General features: G+C 49.0%; 1 protein-coding gene across 3 annotated transcripts in view; it reads left to right on the forward strand.

Annotated features, from left to right (window-relative positions):
* Positions 1-16,719, forward strand: part of AP2B1 (adaptor related protein complex 2 subunit beta 1) — a 63,153-nt gene that overhangs the window by 27,190 nt on the left and 19,244 nt on the right. For 2 of the 3 annotated variants that reach the window (XM_035139184.2, XM_035139183.2), the window contains exons 13-18: positions 1,726-1,985; positions 2,821-3,013; positions 11,132-11,173; positions 12,467-12,613; positions 13,687-13,832; positions 16,282-16,411. In XM_035139184.2, coding sequence (XP_034995075.1) covers positions 1,726-1,985; positions 2,821-3,013; positions 11,132-11,173; positions 12,467-12,613; positions 13,687-13,832; positions 16,282-16,411 — 918 coding nt within the window. The remainder of the gene's footprint in view (positions 1-1,725; positions 1,986-2,820; positions 3,014-11,131; positions 11,174-12,466; positions 12,614-13,686; positions 13,833-16,281; positions 16,412-16,719) is intronic. The other variant, XM_035139185.2, reaches the window with a different exon arrangement.

The following is a 16,719-nucleotide window of genomic DNA, read 5'->3' on the forward strand; positions in this document are numbered from 1 at the left end:
CCGCCCTTCCCAGTCAAGACCGGGCACAGGGCGGCTAACAACAAAAATATCAACGCAGGTATAAAAGAAACAATTAAAATGCAGATTAATATAATGTTAAAATTCCATTTTAAAATTAAAAATCTACAAGTAATATAAAACCATTATAAGATAAAACCTTAGGGGAGGGTAACCCCGGGGTCAGACTGCGTCAGTCCAAAGGCCAAGCGGAACAGCTCTGTCTTGCAGGCCCTATGAAAAGATGACAAATCCCGCAGGGCCCTAGTCTCCTGAGACACAGCGTTCCACCAGGTCGGGGCCAGTACTGAGAAGGCCCTGGTCCTGGTCGAGGCCAGCCTAACCACCTTATGACTCGGGATAGCTCAGCCAGTAGACCATGAGACTCTTAATTTAAGGGTTGTGGGTTTGATCCCCACGTTGGGCAAAGAGATCGCTGTCCTGTAGGGGGTTGGACTAGGTGACCCTCGTGGTCCCTCCTAACTCTACGATTCTATTATTCTAGTTCTGAATGAAGGGCTGATTTAAATAGGAATGTAGGGCTATAACCAACTATTTTCTACTCTGATTAGACCTCTTTAAAATGATAGACCTAAATTAGTCATGCCCTCATAGTAATGTCCTGTCTGATTCCCACACCCAGAGTTTTTCAAGAATTTTTTTTTTTAAGTGCAGCCCTCCCAGGAAATAGGTGGTGTTGCACACTCCTTGCGCCCTCCTCTCCTGCCCAGTGTTAGAAACTGAATTACGAAAGCTGGGAACGAAAATGGCACCTTAAACCTAGATTATGGGCACCGCAATGGAGTGTCTAGGTGTGCTTTTTTATAGCAAGAATGCAAAGCTGAAAATGAATGAACTGCAGTTAAAATATTCTGTTCATTTTTCATAGTCCTTCCCCTGCCTGTCGTTGGCCCTGGGTTTCCACAGCCACATTTGAATATGTGCCTGTATATGAGAAGAAACATCCAGCTTGGCAGGATTTTATTGTTTCAGCCTTGTCAAAAATGTACGAGCGTCAAATGTTCTGAGCCAAATCTTAGTAGCACAAATATGTAAAAAGAAAGAAAGAAAGACCCCACCAGATGCTCTCTCACTTTTCCGAGAATAGTAATCAAATCTAAACTTTAGATCAGAACGAAAACACTTAAAACATCCATACCGTGGTACCTCTGGATGCGAACAGGATCCGTTCCGGAGCCCTGTACGCATCCAGAGCAGTATTCAACCTGAAGCGTCCAATCTGCGCATGCTCGCCACGCGATTCGATGCTTCTGCGCATGTGCGTGACGTCATTCGGCGCGTCTGTGCATGCGCGAATCGCTGAACCCGGAAGTAACCTGTTCCGTTACTTCCGGGTTGGGCGAGTACGTAACCCGTGTTGTACGCAACCCGCAGCATTCGTATATCTAGAGATATGACTGTATAGTGAAATCCAGGAGCTGCTCAGAACTGAGAGCCAGTGGAGATGTTCTATGCCTGCAGGAGAATGTGGTGGAGTCCTGAGATGGTAGGTGGACCCGTACCACTCCATGTGGCAGGTGGCAGACACCATTTTTTTTGCATGCTCCCACGTGCAAAACAAAACAAAAACCAAAAGTAGAGAGCTGGTTTATCAGGGAGAAGAGGGGTGATATCAGTCAGGAGTACAAGAGGACAGATACCTATAAGCTAAAATTTGTCATGAGGATGGTGCTGTGTGAATAAATGTGTACTGTGCTCTTGCGTTAGGATTCCGACAACCCGGACCTGCGCGATCGCGGCTACATCTACTGGCGCCTCCTTTCCACGGACCCCGTCACAGCCAAGGAGGTGGTCTTGTCAGAGAAGCCCCTGATCTCGGAAGAGACCGACCTGATTGAGCCCACTCTGCTGGACGAGCTCATCTGCCACATCGGTTCTCTTGCCTCTGTGTACCACAAGCCACCCACTGCCTTCGTGGAAGGCAGCCACGGGATCCACCGCAAACACTTGCCCATCCACCACGGAAGGTAGGGAATTGGGGAGCTGCTTTGTGCAGAGCCAGGCCAGTGCTCTGTCTCGTTTATCTTACATCAGGCACCCCCAAACTTCGGCCCTACAGATGTTTTGGACTACAGTCCCCATCATCCCTGACCACTGGTCCTGTTAGCTAGGGATCATGGGAGTTGTAGGCCAAAACATCTGGAGGGCCGTAGTTTGGGGATGCCTGTCTTACATGGACCAGCAGCAGCAGCTCTCCTAAGGGCTCAGGCAGCTGGAATGCAATTGCCATGATCACTCATAGCCACATTCATCCTATGTGAAGTTAATCTGGACCCCACTGAGTCCAGTGCACCCAAGTGAGTTCCTGGGCAGGATTTGCTTTTGTATACCGTATTGGCCCAAATATAAGCCGCACCCGCAAATAAGCTGCACCATTAAAATTCGGGGGGGGGATAAGAGAAGACAACACCCGAATATAAGCCGCTCCCTTAACATTGTGTCTTATGCTGGTGCTGGTGGTCCTAGGAGCTACGCGCTGCCATGGCACCCGCCACCTTGCCTCACCAGAAGTCCCGTAAAAGCGAGCTTTTGTAAGGTCGCGAATTTAAGCCACGCTTTAACTTCTCACGGTTGGAATTTAGAAAAAAAAAGTGTGGCTTATATTCAGGCCAATACGGTAATGAGCAAGTGAATAAAAATAAGCTGAGACGTTGCAGCTGTCCCCTGTGTCTCCCCTGCAAGGCCAATGAGGCATTGCACAGCTAATTTAGACACCTTGCAGCAGAGGTTCCTCCGCCCCATGTCGTCCTTTTCTAAAAAGGCACTAAACTAATAGCTCCCTTTACCCCCTTTCCTGTGCAGCACTGATGCAGGCAACAGCCCGATGGGGACCACGACCACCACCAACCTGGAGCAGACTCAGGTGATCCCCTCCCAAGGCGACCTCCTGGGTGACCTCTTGAACCTTGACCTCGGCCCACCAGTGAACGTGCCCCAGGTGTCTTCCATGCAGATGGGGGCTGTGGATCTTCTCGGAGGAGGGCTGGATAGTCTGGTGAGCCGGACGCTTTTGAACTTTTATTTTGCTGGAGGTCAAGTTGCTTTGCCCCTGGAGTCCCCAAGTGCTCAGTCTTTAGGCTAGCTGGATAACTAAAAAATCCAGACTGCTACCTGCTTCCTTTTGTGCTAAGCAGAAGGAAGCAGGGGAGGGGGGAGGGGCCCAGGCAGCCGCCACAGAAAGTGGGAGCCACAGGCACCTGCTTCTCTTTGCTCTGTTTCAGATTTCCCCATTTCAGCAAGAACAAAGCTGCCACCTCTCTCTATCCCCGCCCTCCATTTGGGTATCCAGGGTGGACAGCTGCTTAGAGTGGAACTAAATATCACATGGGGAACCTGTGGCCCTCCCAGATGTTGGTGGGACCTTGCTTGGCCGGGGCAGGTGGGAGCTGCAGTGTCCTATCCTGGTCTCATGCAGGAGCCCACAGGGTAAAGGCAGGTCAGCTGCCTCAGCACCACGGAGAGCTCCTCCTGAGCAACTTGCTCCAACAAGGGCCCCTGTTGTTTTCTGGAACAAGAATCTCTTGGAGGCAGATTCACGCCATTCATTTAAAGTGCTATAATACTGCTCCAAACAGTCCTGGCTTCCCCCAGAGAATTCTGGGAACTGTCGCTTGAATGAACCTGAATAAATGGGGAATCCTCTGGATGTTGCTGGACTTAAACACCCATCATCTCCTGCCTGTTGGCCGTGCTGACTGGAGCCAAGAAGAGCCAGAGTCCAAATGCATCTGGAGGGCCACAGATTCCCTCGATCTAAAACAGGCACCCCCAAACTGTGACCCTCCAGATGTTTTGGCCCACAACTCCCATGATCCCTAGCTAACAGGACCAGTGGTCAGGGATGATGGGAATTGTAGTCCAAAACATCTGGAGGGCCTAAGTTTGGGGATGTCTGATCTAAAAGAATATAATTTTCTATCTTGCTGGAACCTGAGCTGCCAAAGGCTGTATTTACACTATACTTTTAGAGTACTGCGTTACCACTTTAAGAAGTCACGACTTCCCCCAAAGAATCCTGGGAGTTGCAGTTTGTTCAGGGTGCTGAGAGTTGTTGGGACGCTCCTTTTCCCACCACAGAGCTACAGTTCCCAGAGTGTCTTAACAATCCCTCTTCCCTGGGAGCTCTGGGAGGGGGAACAGGGGTCTCCTAGCAACTCCCAGCCGCCTGAACAAACTCTACTTCCCATAACTGTTTAAAGTGGCATCTGAGCGCTTTAAAAGTATCGTGTGAATGTGTCCTCAGAGAGCCAGCCTTCTGACCTGAGGACAGACACATCTCCTGTTCCTCATGACCTCCCACCTAGGGCACCTTCTGCACTGTTGGCAAGGTAGTGTGGGAGGCACTTGGTTCCTCTGGCCTATGGGAAGACCCCCCTGAGGGTCCTGGCTAGACACTGGAGCTGAGCAAAAGGTGAGGAAGATGGAGCATGAGGATGTCATGTCATGCACCTAACTTTTGGATGAGATGTTCTTAGAGAGGAGGGGGGGAGGCAGCTCCTGGTTCTCTGCATCCATCTTGCCTTCCTTGTAGCTGTGCAAACTTCAGCCTTGCAGGTTCTACTTTGGTGTGTTGCGTTTGCTTTTTACTAGAACCCCAGGATCCTCCAATCGCAGCCAGGCACAAAATGCTGGAGGGGGCGGTGATGTAACATACCCTCGGATTTAAGGAATGGGGTGCCTTACTTGAGTGCATGCTCAGTAAATGGTTTGTTTTCAACACCAAAACTGAGCTCTTGGTTCCCCCCTCAAGCTTTATTCATTTCAGCTGCATAATTTAGAAAGCAGAGGGGGGCGGTGGAGGGGCACAGCCTTGTTGTTGTTGCTATTTTTAAACAACTGGGAGTCAGAATCTACCGCAGATCTACTGCAAATCGCTCTGAGATCTGCCTTCTAGCCCAAACCCAGTACTAGCATATTCAGTGCTGTTCTCAGAAGCAAGGGTGCAGAGGCCTAATTTTATGTATATATTGCATTGATAGCACCGCCTTTTTCTCCAAGGAGTCTCCATGGTTCTCCCCCTCGTCATGTAATCTCCACAACAATCCTTTGAGGTAGGCCAGGCCGAGAGGCAGTGACTGGCCCAAGGTCACCCAGGCTTTCGATCTCCCTACTCCCAGGAGCCCTTTCCTCGTCTGTTGTTTTGCCAAAGGACCATAGCTGCCAAGTCTCCCGTTTTTCGCGGGAAACCCCCGGATTTTTATCCGTTTCCCGCTGTTATCCCAAATAGAAAAAAATCCCGTAAATCCCCTGATTTCCTACCTGCCAGGGAGGCTCCTTTGCGCATGTCTGGACATGCGCAGAACCGATTTCGGGTGCCGCTCTGCCCATGTCTGGGCACCGGAAATCGGGCAGCGCCGGCACTGGAAGTTGCTTCTACGCATGTCCGGACATGCGTAGAAGCGACTTCCGGTGCTGCGCTGCTGCTGATCCCGGATTTTTCAACGGGAGACTTGGCAGCTATGCAAAGGACCTCTGTGCTCTAGCAGAGGATTCTGGGAGATACTTGTGGAAGACCCGGTCTTCTTGTGGTTAATATTTTATTTCCCCTACCCCGCCCTTCCTCTCACAGGCTCACAGTGGCACTAACAAAGAGGGCACAAGGTTAAAAACAAAGCATAAAAGTGCAATCCAAAACACAGCAGGCCAGTCTTTTCCCAGGGGCTGTTGACCAAGCTGCCTGAGAGCATCCCCAAAGCTCTCTCCTCTGGCTGGCTGTAGGAAGGAAGGCAAGATCCACAGCGGAGAGCGAGCCATCATCCTTCAGGGAAGCTCATCCACTCCTCTTGGAGGAGTTGGGGGGTCCCCTGGGAAACAGCGGCCAGACAGGCTTAGAAGGAACTGGAGTCTAATCCAGAGTCTAATCCAGAGTGGCAGTTTTCCTAATAATCATTAAAATTCTGCGCCAGGAGAAGGAGAGTTCTGTGACCGCGTGTCAGTTATGCAGATTGGGGAAACCTTTTTTTGCATAATTTTGCGTTTGCATCTTTCATTCAGGAACGTACACTGCCTTGCACTGCCTTTGGTTTATGCTAACTTTCGAGAAGGTCACAAAGCGAGACAAGGCTCAGTTTCCTCCTCCTTCCCCCACCAGGGTGTTTTGCCGTATGTCAAAAAGCTTTCTGCTTAGGCAGGTATTCAGTGTTTAACCAGTGTATCTTGTTTTTATTATGCTGCGGTTTATTTTTTTGCAAGGAGACGGAGCATTGCATTTTATGGTTGGTTTAGTTCAGTGGTTCCCAAAGTGGATAGTGCTGGGACAAGGGTGGTGGGGTGTACTGGGGTGGGGGTGGGGGCACTGGAAGTGCAAGTGACTATCAGACTTTGAAAAGCCGGCGTCCCTGGATCAAGTTCATCCATTTTGTTGAATTGATTAAACTAAATAGTTTTAATCGGCTTTTGAACAAATATGCAATTAATTGTCCCTGCTCTAAATTTTATTGTGTTCACCATCTTCCTTAGAGGGCTGTGCAAACCTCCATTCTGAATAATAGTTTTAATATGGTAGGGTTTGGACCAGGGTGTGTTTGAGAGTTTATGGAAGCAAGGCAGCAGTGGCTCCCAAAATTTTGGGAACGACTGGTTTAGTTGGTCTGATAAAAACGTACATCTAATAAATCGGCAAACTAAGAAGTAAATAAGCAAGATGAAAACCCTTTTGTTCCCTCAACCATTGAAAATCAAATTCTGTTCCAGCTCCTACTACTTATGGAGGTGCTGCCAACGCATTTTCATGCATAATTTTGCAGCCTTGAGAACTAGAAACTTGCACGTTAAATGGTTTGTCAGGTTTGTTATTGGTTTAGTTTCATGATTTTATTAGGATCTTTGTTGGTTTTTATTGTGATTATTATCAAAACCCGCTCTAGGACGATCTTGAGGAGGGGGAGAAAGGGGATCTAAATATATAAAAATGTTCACGATGCGTGCGCAGGGGCCAATGTATGGAGATACAGGGGGGAGGGGACAACATGCCCCGGGGAAAACAGAGGGAAGGGTATCCTACCGAAACACAGGGATGAGCCAGGGGGTTGGAGGGAGGAGGGGCGGGATATGTCATGGATTGGGACAGGGTGGGGGGAATCACAGGGATGACCCACAGCAACGCGTGGCCGGGCCAGCTAGTTATGAATACAACTAATAAGTAAGTGAAAGCCAGTGGCGCTTTCCAGGATGCTAAAGTTTTAGCGCCCTGTTCCACAACGCACTTTCCCTGCAGAGCCCTGTTTTCATTCTGAGCTGCGGCATGGTTGCCCCCCAGCCTGGACTCTGCTCAGGAAATGATTTGTTGCCTCCTGCCACTCGGACTCCGCTTTAAGCTCCGTGGAGAGGAGGCGCTCTGAGTCTTCCTGTCAGCTCTCTCGGCTGCCAATGTGCTGCTTGCGAGCAGATGCTCCACCCTGTCACTCATTAGCCCTTCCATTAAGGGCTCTGCGTCTTCCGACCGCCCTGGCCCTCCCAGATGGCTGAGCCTTTGAACGGCAGGTCTCCCTGGCGCTTCTCTGTTATTAGCTCCACCTTGCTTCTCATCCCGGCTGGGACTTGGAGGCGCCACGTCCCTCACGTAACATTGCAGGATCTTGGCAGCGCCTCAGCAAAAGAGTGCTTGCCGCCTTGTATGCTTGCCTGCCTGCCTGCCTGCCTCACACATGGCTCTTAGATAGGAATCCAGAGAAGGCAGATGCCCAGAGTAAAACTGCATTAGCTTTTGCTGGAACGAGTTCCTGGGGCAGCCTGTCTTGTGGGAACGGAGCCGAGAAATGTCCCCTGCTGACTCAAGCACCTGCCATCATTTATTTTTGTTGGCATCTGTCTGTCTCGGGAGACAATGGAGAAGTGCATCTTTTGGGGGTGAAGTCAAACTGGTTGGCAGGTTGCATCACCTGCTTTGGCTGTAGAGGCTGATAAGGGAGAGGCATGTTTTGTTGCAGCTGGGGCAGATGAAGGTGTCCAGTTGTACTGCTGCAGATGCAGGAAGTGTTTCTTCTCTCTGTGCTCCTCCCAGCTGTCAATCCTCCTCTGGTCACTGCTGTGGACACATGACCTGACTGCCTGTCTCCAGGCACATCGTTTATTTATTTAGAAAGCTTTTATAAACCGCATTACATTTTTAAAAAATCTCTTAAGCAGTGTGCAGCCCTAAAAACAGATGATATTATTAGGGCAGTAAACCCAGTAAACCAACAGTATGAAATCATTAGAAACAAATGAAAAAGCAGAAGGGAACATGTTACCATATGTGGTGGACATGCAGCTGTGGTTATTAGAATAGCAGAGATAGGAAGTTCCCTTAGATCCAACATTGACATTGCTCCACTGTAAGTCATTTATCGTCCAGAAAGAATATAAGGAATTTGCATCCTATTTGTTAGCAGCTGCAAGAATGTTAATGACTCAGACCTGGGAAGTTACATGACTCCCTTTTTGGGAAGGATGGCTTTAAAAAGTTTGGGAGTTACCTAAGAGCGAGAATTGCACGTGGCTGTAGAAATAAATTCTGGGGAAGCAAGTAGTTCAGCAATCCCTCTTCCCAGGAAATTCTGGGAGGGGAATAGGGGGCTGGCAACTCTCAGAGCCCTGAACAAACTACAGCGTCCATGATTCTTTGGGGGAAGACATGACTTTTGAAAGTGGCATAATGGTGCTTTAACATAGGGTGTGAATGTCTCCAAAGGAAACTGCTCAACCAGATTCCCAGCCACTTCAGGACCATGGACAGCACTTTGATGTCTTATACTCAGACCATTCCGGCCCATAACCAGTTAGCTCTCCCTCCCGCCCCAAAGACTGCTGCTCTTGAGGTGTTTGGAGCTACAGCTCCCATCTGTGGGGCTCTGAATATTTTTGGTGGGCTGGACCAATCCAAAAGTATTTACGCTGCCTGACATTTCTGCCCTCTGGGGCTGGAACAGGACTCTGAAGCTCAAGTGCACAGACAGATTCCCAAGAAGCTCACTAGGCCAATGCCCTGTTTAGATGCCCTTCCCCTATTTCAGCCAGATCTACAAAGCTTGGGGAAGAGGTAGGTGTGTGTGTGTGTGTGTGTGTATGTGTAAAAAGATCATCATTATTATGTGAATGAATGAGAAGCTGTGATTGTCTCTTTCAAAGTCTGCTTCCCAGCCCCGTGGCTCTTTTTGAGATAATCTTGGCGCAGGAACCGATGAAAGGCAGATAAAAACATCTGGTGCTATTATGCAGAATTATTCACAAGCTGTTTTGACACTGCTTTTATGTAAGAGGCTTGCTGATAAGAAGCTTGCTCGCTGTTTCCACCCTCCCCCTTCCTCATTTCGCAAGGGAACACTCCTTAAGGCCCCTGGGGGGGGGCACCTCTGACTCCTCCACGGCTGGGAACGAATCTGCCGGGGGCTCCTCTCTTTCCCTTACGAGGGCTGCCTTTTCCGCACAAGGCAAGCCTTCCGTTCTGCCTGCAAATGCGGCAATAAATTGAAACGAGGCAATAGCCCCACACAGTTACTACTGCAAGAGGGAGTCGTAAATGCATAAGCGCTCAGATATTTCCCCCCCCCTGGAAATACGGCGCTTGGTTGGCTGTAGCGAAGGACTGTAGCTCAGTCGTAGAGCAAATGCCTTGTGTGCAGCTGGTGGGCCCAGGTTCATTCCAGGAAATACCCCCTGCCAGAAACAGCCACCCCTGTTGGTGTAGTCAGGGCAGGGAACCCCTTTGGCTCACTGGGCGGCTTTCTGGGACGTGCAAGCTAATAGTGGGTGGAGCCAGATGCAGAAGTGGGCGGAGCGGCCCCTGTGGCCCTTAAGCTGCACTCCACCCACACAAAAGCAAGGGATTTTTACACACATGAATCCTCTTAAGCAAGAGATGGGACTACAGTTCACTTTCCAGCCAATCAAAAGCACTTGAGAAGGGGGCAGAGCAAGGGTGGAGAGAGGGGGTGGCCTGGGGACATAGCTGCCAAGGTTTCCCTTTTCTCGCGAGGAAGCCTATTCAGCATAAGGGAAAATCCCTTTTAAAAAGGGATAACTTGGCAGCTATGCCTGGGGAGAGTCCCGAGGGCCTGATAGAGGAGACCGGAGGGTCTGAGGTTCTCTGACCTTTGCTGTATACTGTACTTTGAGGTAGAAGGAGCAGTGGCACCTGACTTAGTACCGTATTGGCCCGAATATAACCTGCACTTTCCCCCCCAAATTCCGACCATGAAAAGTTAAAAGTGTGGCTTAAATTCACCACTTTACAAAAAAAGGGCTTTTATGAGATCGCTGTTGGATTTTCTTGTACATTTGCCATTTACAGGTGTGAGTGCCTGCAGAATTTTAAGGTAGCGGCTTATATTCGGGTATTGTCTCCCCCCCCCATGGATTTTAAAGGTGCGGCTTATTTGGGGGTGTGGCTTATATTCGGGCCAATACGGTATAAAGCAAGTCTGCTCCCCGTCAGCCAGGCCTGACCATATGCTAGGAACTCTGCAAGACACATTTCAGTAGAACAGCATAAGAAGAGCCTGGCTCCTGGATCAGGCCGGGTTGGGGGGGGGGGCACGGCATCTAGCCAAGCACCCTGTTCTGACAGTGGCTAACCAGGTAGAACCATAGAGTTGTAGAGTTGGAAGAGACATCGCAGGGAGTTTTTGGTGTTGGTCACCTAGCCTTAATTGTAACTTCAGTTGTACTCTATAAAGTCATAAGTGGGTAGGAGTGTCATCTCTGCTCGAGAAATACAAATTCTACGGGCTCAGATGCAGGTGGTTATCTAGGAACGACTTGGACAAATATGGTGACTCTTCTTTAAAAAGCTGTCGTTTTGGTACAGCAGATCTCTTGGTTGTCCGGAGCATGCCTACGAGATCTCTGTGGCCAGTGCCCATGTTTTGCATTTTCCTTGCTTTTGACTGGATTCAGCTATTACTCCCTGCAGACTTTTTGGGTTTTCAGGCTCGTGGCTGTCCTCGCCTTTGCTATATCAATGCTCTTGCTGGGCGACTAGTCCACTCACGGTGAAAGGGACGGGGCGTGTGGTGTTGCAGCACTTCTTGGGGTCCTTTGTTTTTCTGGCACCTGACAACCTCGCTGAAATGAACTCTTCCCCCCTCCCTCTTTCTCTTTCCCTCCCTTCTCCCTGATTCTTTCTCTCTTGCAGCTTGGCAGTGACCTTGGCGGGGGAATTGGAGGCAGCCCAGCAGTAAGTCTCTCCCATTCATCCCCCCCCCCCTGGAATACAATGCTCTGCGCTCTTTTCCTCTCCACCCCCTTCCCCGGGCCCTTTCCAACACATGCACCAGAGGTGCCCTAAATACTCAGAGGAAGGGCCATTGCTCAGTGGTAGAGCCTCGCTTTGCATTGCAGGATATCCCAGGCTCAGTCCTCAGCAGCAAGCCCAAGTAGTCTGGGGGAAAGTCCCATCACCATTTTTTCCTCTTGAGGTAGGCTAGACTGAGAGGCAGTTTTCCTCCAAGGTCACCCAGTGAGTTTCATGGCTGAGTGGGGATTTAAACACTGGTCCTAGTCTGACACTCTAACCCAGGCACCCCAAAACTGCGGCCCTCCAGATGTTTTTTACCTACAACTCCCATGATCCCTAGCTAACAGGACCAGCGGTCGGGGAAGATGGGAATTGTAGTCCAAAACATCTGGAGGGCCGAAGTTTGGGGAAGCCTGCTCTAACCCAGCCTTTCTCACCCTTGGGTCCCCGGATGCTGTTGGACTACAACTCCCATCGTTCCTAGCCAGCATGGCCAGGGTTCAGGGATGATGGGAGTTGTAGTTCAAGAACTTCTGGGGGCCCAAGGTTGAGAAAGGCTGCTCTAACCACCACACCATGCTGGCTCTTCGTGGGTTTGTACAGGGCCAGTTGTTTCTTTCTTTTTAAGGCGCCTGAGTTTTGTACCCCCACTTTGCCCCCGGCTTCCTGAATTTCAAGCCTCACGTTGGGCAGAAGATTCCTGCATTGCAGGGGGTTGGACTAGATGACCCTTGTGGTCCCTTCCAACTCTACTACTCTATGATTTTTTGATTCATACAAACTCCTGATCTTTTAATGTCCTGGGTGCCTTTTTTTCTTTTTTTGCAAGTGCTTGAGAATGCAGGAATGGAAATGAGAGCTGATTAGCACCACCTGGGCTAAAGAGCTCCCTTGAGAGTCCCTTGCCCGCCCTCCGCCCTCGGCATCCCCCGCCCTCCAAAGCCTTTTGAGAAGAAGGCAGGACTCTTAGGCAGACGCTTTTCAAAGGACACTCACCCTGCAAAGGTGATGGAGGGGTGTGTGTGTGTGTGATTGCAGGGATTAAATTTGCAGAGCGCATTGGTATGCAAATCCATCATTTGGCACTCTTGATAATTCAACGAGATTCCGGTAAAGAGCTTTGAAATATTCAGGATATCACCCGAATTCGTGGTTTATTTAATAAAGGCATCCGCTGTGTGCAAAACGCTGAGATGCCGTCGTTCCCTTTCCTCCTCCGTTTCCTACTTCCAGGTGGGGCAGACCTTCATTCCTTCGTCGGTTCCAGCAACCTTCGCCCCGTCTCCGACGCCGGCCGTGGTCAGCAGCGGACTCAACGACCTCTTTGAGCTCTCTTCCGGCATTGGGATGGCACCCGGAGGATACATGGCTCCCAAATCGGTACTTGCCGAGAGTGGCTGCAGCGTTTCGCCTTTCCCAGTACAATTTGTCTGGCGGTTTCCCTTTAGGTTACGCTAAACTTGAGTTTATTTTCTACTCTCCCTCCCCATTGTTCCATATTTAGTTATTTGAAATCATTTATATACCGCTCACTGTGGAAAATCCTGAAGCATAATACATTATATCTACACCACAAATTATCATTAGGGGGGGAAACAGGACAACCCAGTCTAGAGCGAATGATCAGGGAAAGCCTGAGCAAAAAGGGATTTTTATTTTTAAACATGGCAGCCCTCTAATCTTGCTTCCGTTGTCTGCCGGTTTGCTTCCAAGTTCGATTGATTGAGTACAGTATTGAAATAATAGAAACTGTAGTGTTGGGAGAGGCCTGGTGGTCACCTGGTGGTCATCTAGCCTGACCCCCTGCTCAGTGAAGGATCTACAACAGTTACAGTATCCCTGACAGCTCCAGGGAAGGCCATACCACCACCACCACCACCACCACTCAAGGCAGCCTATTCAATTGCCCAGCAGCCCTCACTGCTAGGAAGCTTCCCCATACATTTTGCCAAAACCTACTTCTCTGCCATTTCCAGCCACCAGTTCTAATCCTGCCCTCTGGAGCAACAAGAGAGCGAGTCTGCTCCATTTTCTGCACTCTTGATGGCCTCCTCTTGTGCCATCCTGCCCCATTTGCTCAGGTCAGCAGGGGAGTACCCCCGCCCCCCGCAATGCACCCCCCCTCATAAGGCACCTTCTTAAAAGAGCCTTCTCTGTTGCAACACTCAGGCTGTGGAACTCCCTGCCCCAGGAAATTCATCCAATAATTCGTATTGGTTAATGGCAGGAAGTCCTTGGGTTTGAAAACTCTCTGCTGGGCTACCCCATGAAATTTGATTTTTAAAAATATAAAAAAACCTGATTCAACCATCCAAAAAGGATTTCATCAGCTATCAGAACCTGATTGCTTTTTAACTGCTGAGGCTAGCCACCTTTGAAATGGAGAAGGCAGGATGTAAACATCTCCCCAGGCCCATTTGACTCTGACCACGGTTTCCCCGATAACCTTCCAGGTCTGGCTGCCAGCCGTGAAAGCCAAAGGCCTGGAGATCTCCGGCACCTTCAGTCACCGGCAAGGCCACATCTACATGGACATGAGCTTCACCAACAAAGCTTTGCAGCACATGACGGACTTTGCCATTCAGTTTAACAAGAACAGGTAAGGCTGCCGAGTGACGGGTGGTTGCCTGGAGTCTGTTTGCCTGATGCTGCTGGAGGGCATTCCTGATAAGTCTCCTCCTGGAAGGATCAGGCAGGTCCTCTGAAGCAGCCTTTTGCCTCTTCTCCAGGGGTGGCAGGAGTCTTCCCTCTCTCCAGGCTTTACCGTGCCTGCATTTGGTGATGGTTGAGCCCCCGCCCCGAGAAAACAAGTCTGTCTGTCTGTCTTTCTTTCTTTCTTTCTTTCTTTCTTTCTTTCTTTCTTTCTTTCTTTCTTTCTTTCTTTCTTTCTCCCTCTCTCCCTCTCTCTCTCTCTCTCTCTCTCTCTCTCTCTCTCTCTCTCTCTCTCTCTCTCTCTCTCTCTCTCCAAAATCAGTTTTATTAAGTACAGTTAACATAATCCATTCTGGATATTTGATACTACATACTTTAGGGTCGCTGAGGAATGTTGGGTCCTTAAACGTAACAGACATAAATCCCAATTGCCGGGCTCTTTTAATATTTTTTGCAACCTCTCACTGTTTCTTCATACATAAGCCTGTTATATGCCTTCCAAAAATGTGACCAGTATGGCGAAATAAACTGTGATAAAAGCTGTACATTTTTGTAGTCAACAGCTACCCAACACAAGACACACTTTTAAGGAGGTTCCTTATAGGGATTGTCCATTGGCACAGGAATATCTCCATGATGCAACTGCACCAGAGGAAACAGTGCCCTTCCTTATGCCAGCGAAGAGGCAGAAAACCCTCCCTGAGCCCTTGGCGGCCATCACCAAGGCAGCCATGTTTTCCGCCTTCCAAGCTTCCGGGCGAAAACTAGTATTTCTCATGTTTGCTTTGTGCCTCTCCGTCAGTTTGGTGATCTTTAAGACTCCAGCCAGTTGGGTGGGGTAGAAATAGCAAAATTATTAAAATTATCAATACAGGGCAAAACTAATCAACACACACGGTGGGCATGTGGGAAAGCAGCTTGGTTCTGGGAGGAAGTCCGGAACTTAGGGCAGCTTACACAGATAAAATACAACAAACTAGCATAGGAAGGACAATGTAATTAAACACTAATGGAATTAAAAGGGTATAAAAAGAGATATTAAAAACTCAGACAACAACAGTAAAAACAAGAATAAAAGCAATTACTGGACTAAATGTCTCTAACCATCCGGAGCTGGCTCTCCTCAGTCTTTTCACGGGAGACAATATTAACTTACAGTTTAAACCTCTAGTAAGTTCTCTTCTAAGGGATGCGGGTGACGCTGTGGCTTAAACCACAGAGCCTAGGGCTTGCCGATCAGAAGGTTGGCAGTTCGAATCCCCGCGATGGGGTGAACTCCCATTCCTCGGTCCCAGCTCCTGCCAACCTAGCAGTTCAAAAGCACGTCAAAGTGCAAGTAGATAAATAGGTATTGCTACAGCGGGAAGGTAAACGGTGTTTCCGTGTGCTGCTTTGGTTCACAAGAAGTGGCTTAGTCATGCTGGCCACATGACCTGGAAGCTGTATGCCGGCTCCCTCGGCCAGTAAAGCAAGATGAGCGCCGCAAACCCAGAGTCGGTCATGACTGGACCTAATGGTCAGGGGTCCCTTTACCTTTTTAAGTTCTCTTCTGCTAGCAAAGAGGCTCCCCATAACAAGATATAGGAAGAACTCAGAGGGGTGCTTCTCTGTGACAAATTTGCACAACAAACTATGGCAAATAGCTCTTATGGGACCATTCAATAATAAAATAAAATGGGCACAAGGCTTGAAGCACAACTGATTGGCACAATTTTATTATGTACATGGCTAAAAGTGAAAATTACATTTTGATTGACATAAATTATATTTTGATATATTTTATATTTTGATAAACATAAAAAAATACAGCTACCCAAATAGTTTTAGTTTTATCTAACTAAACTAATTCAGCCTGTCCTTTAACATCCTATGCCCAGTGAGATGAAAAGTTAGACCAGCAATATATCAGACCTTACTGGATAAACCATTTCTGATTGCCAGTCTTTTATCCGGATTACCTGGCAAGAGGAGGAGTCTGAGGAGGGTAAATTTCTCTTCTCAGATCAGAATAGAAATTGCAGTGCAGGAGTACACGTGCCATAGATTCGTGGACTCCCATCTGACGTGGGCACAAGTTGTACAGCTATTTGTGAAACATTAAATCTTGCATGTGTGAACGCTCTGCAAGCTTGTATGTTCTTAATGGGATGGTGTGTGTTTGTGTCCGTGTCTCTGGCCCTTCCTGTGAGCTTTCCAGAGGCATCTGGATGGCCGGCGGCGGTTGTTGATGATTAATTACATTTGTTAAAGAATGAATGCTAGACTAGCAGACCACCCCAACCACCCTCCATCTCATCCATAAAAGCAGTTCTTTCAGTCTCTTTCCCCCCACCCCACCCTAAAAAGAGAGAGATCCTCTGCCTCCTTTCGCTGAGCCTTCCATCTTCTTTCCCCAGTTTTGGGGTCATCCCCAGTACCCCACTGGCCATCCACACCCCTCTGATGCCAAACCAGAGCATTGATGTGTCTCTTCCTCTCAACACCCTGGGACCAGTCATGAAGATGGAGCCTCTCAACAACCTCCAGGTGTGAAGTGGGGCCGGGGGGGAGGTGGAGGGTGGAGGAGAATTGGGGAAGGGGCATTGGCGGGGGCATGTTTGGGGTTTGAGAGTGGGGAAAGGGGAAAGCAATCGTAGCAGAATCTTCAAGCTCTTTGAAGCACCGTCTGGGGAACAAGGCAAGCTTTCTCTCCTTCCCACTCTGGTCAGACTAGAGTAAGGGTGACAACATGATCACCACATGTTGACGGAACTCCCATCAGCCCCTGGCAAGCATTGCCATTGGTCGGTTGTGATGGGCATCCACCAATACTTAGCAAGCACTGCATTGGCTCT

This window comes from Zootoca vivipara, chromosome 15 (assembly GCF_963506605.1).
Source record: "Zootoca vivipara chromosome 15, rZooViv1.1, whole genome shotgun sequence".
Classification (NCBI taxonomy): domain Eukaryota; kingdom Metazoa; phylum Chordata; class Lepidosauria; order Squamata; family Lacertidae; genus Zootoca; species Zootoca vivipara.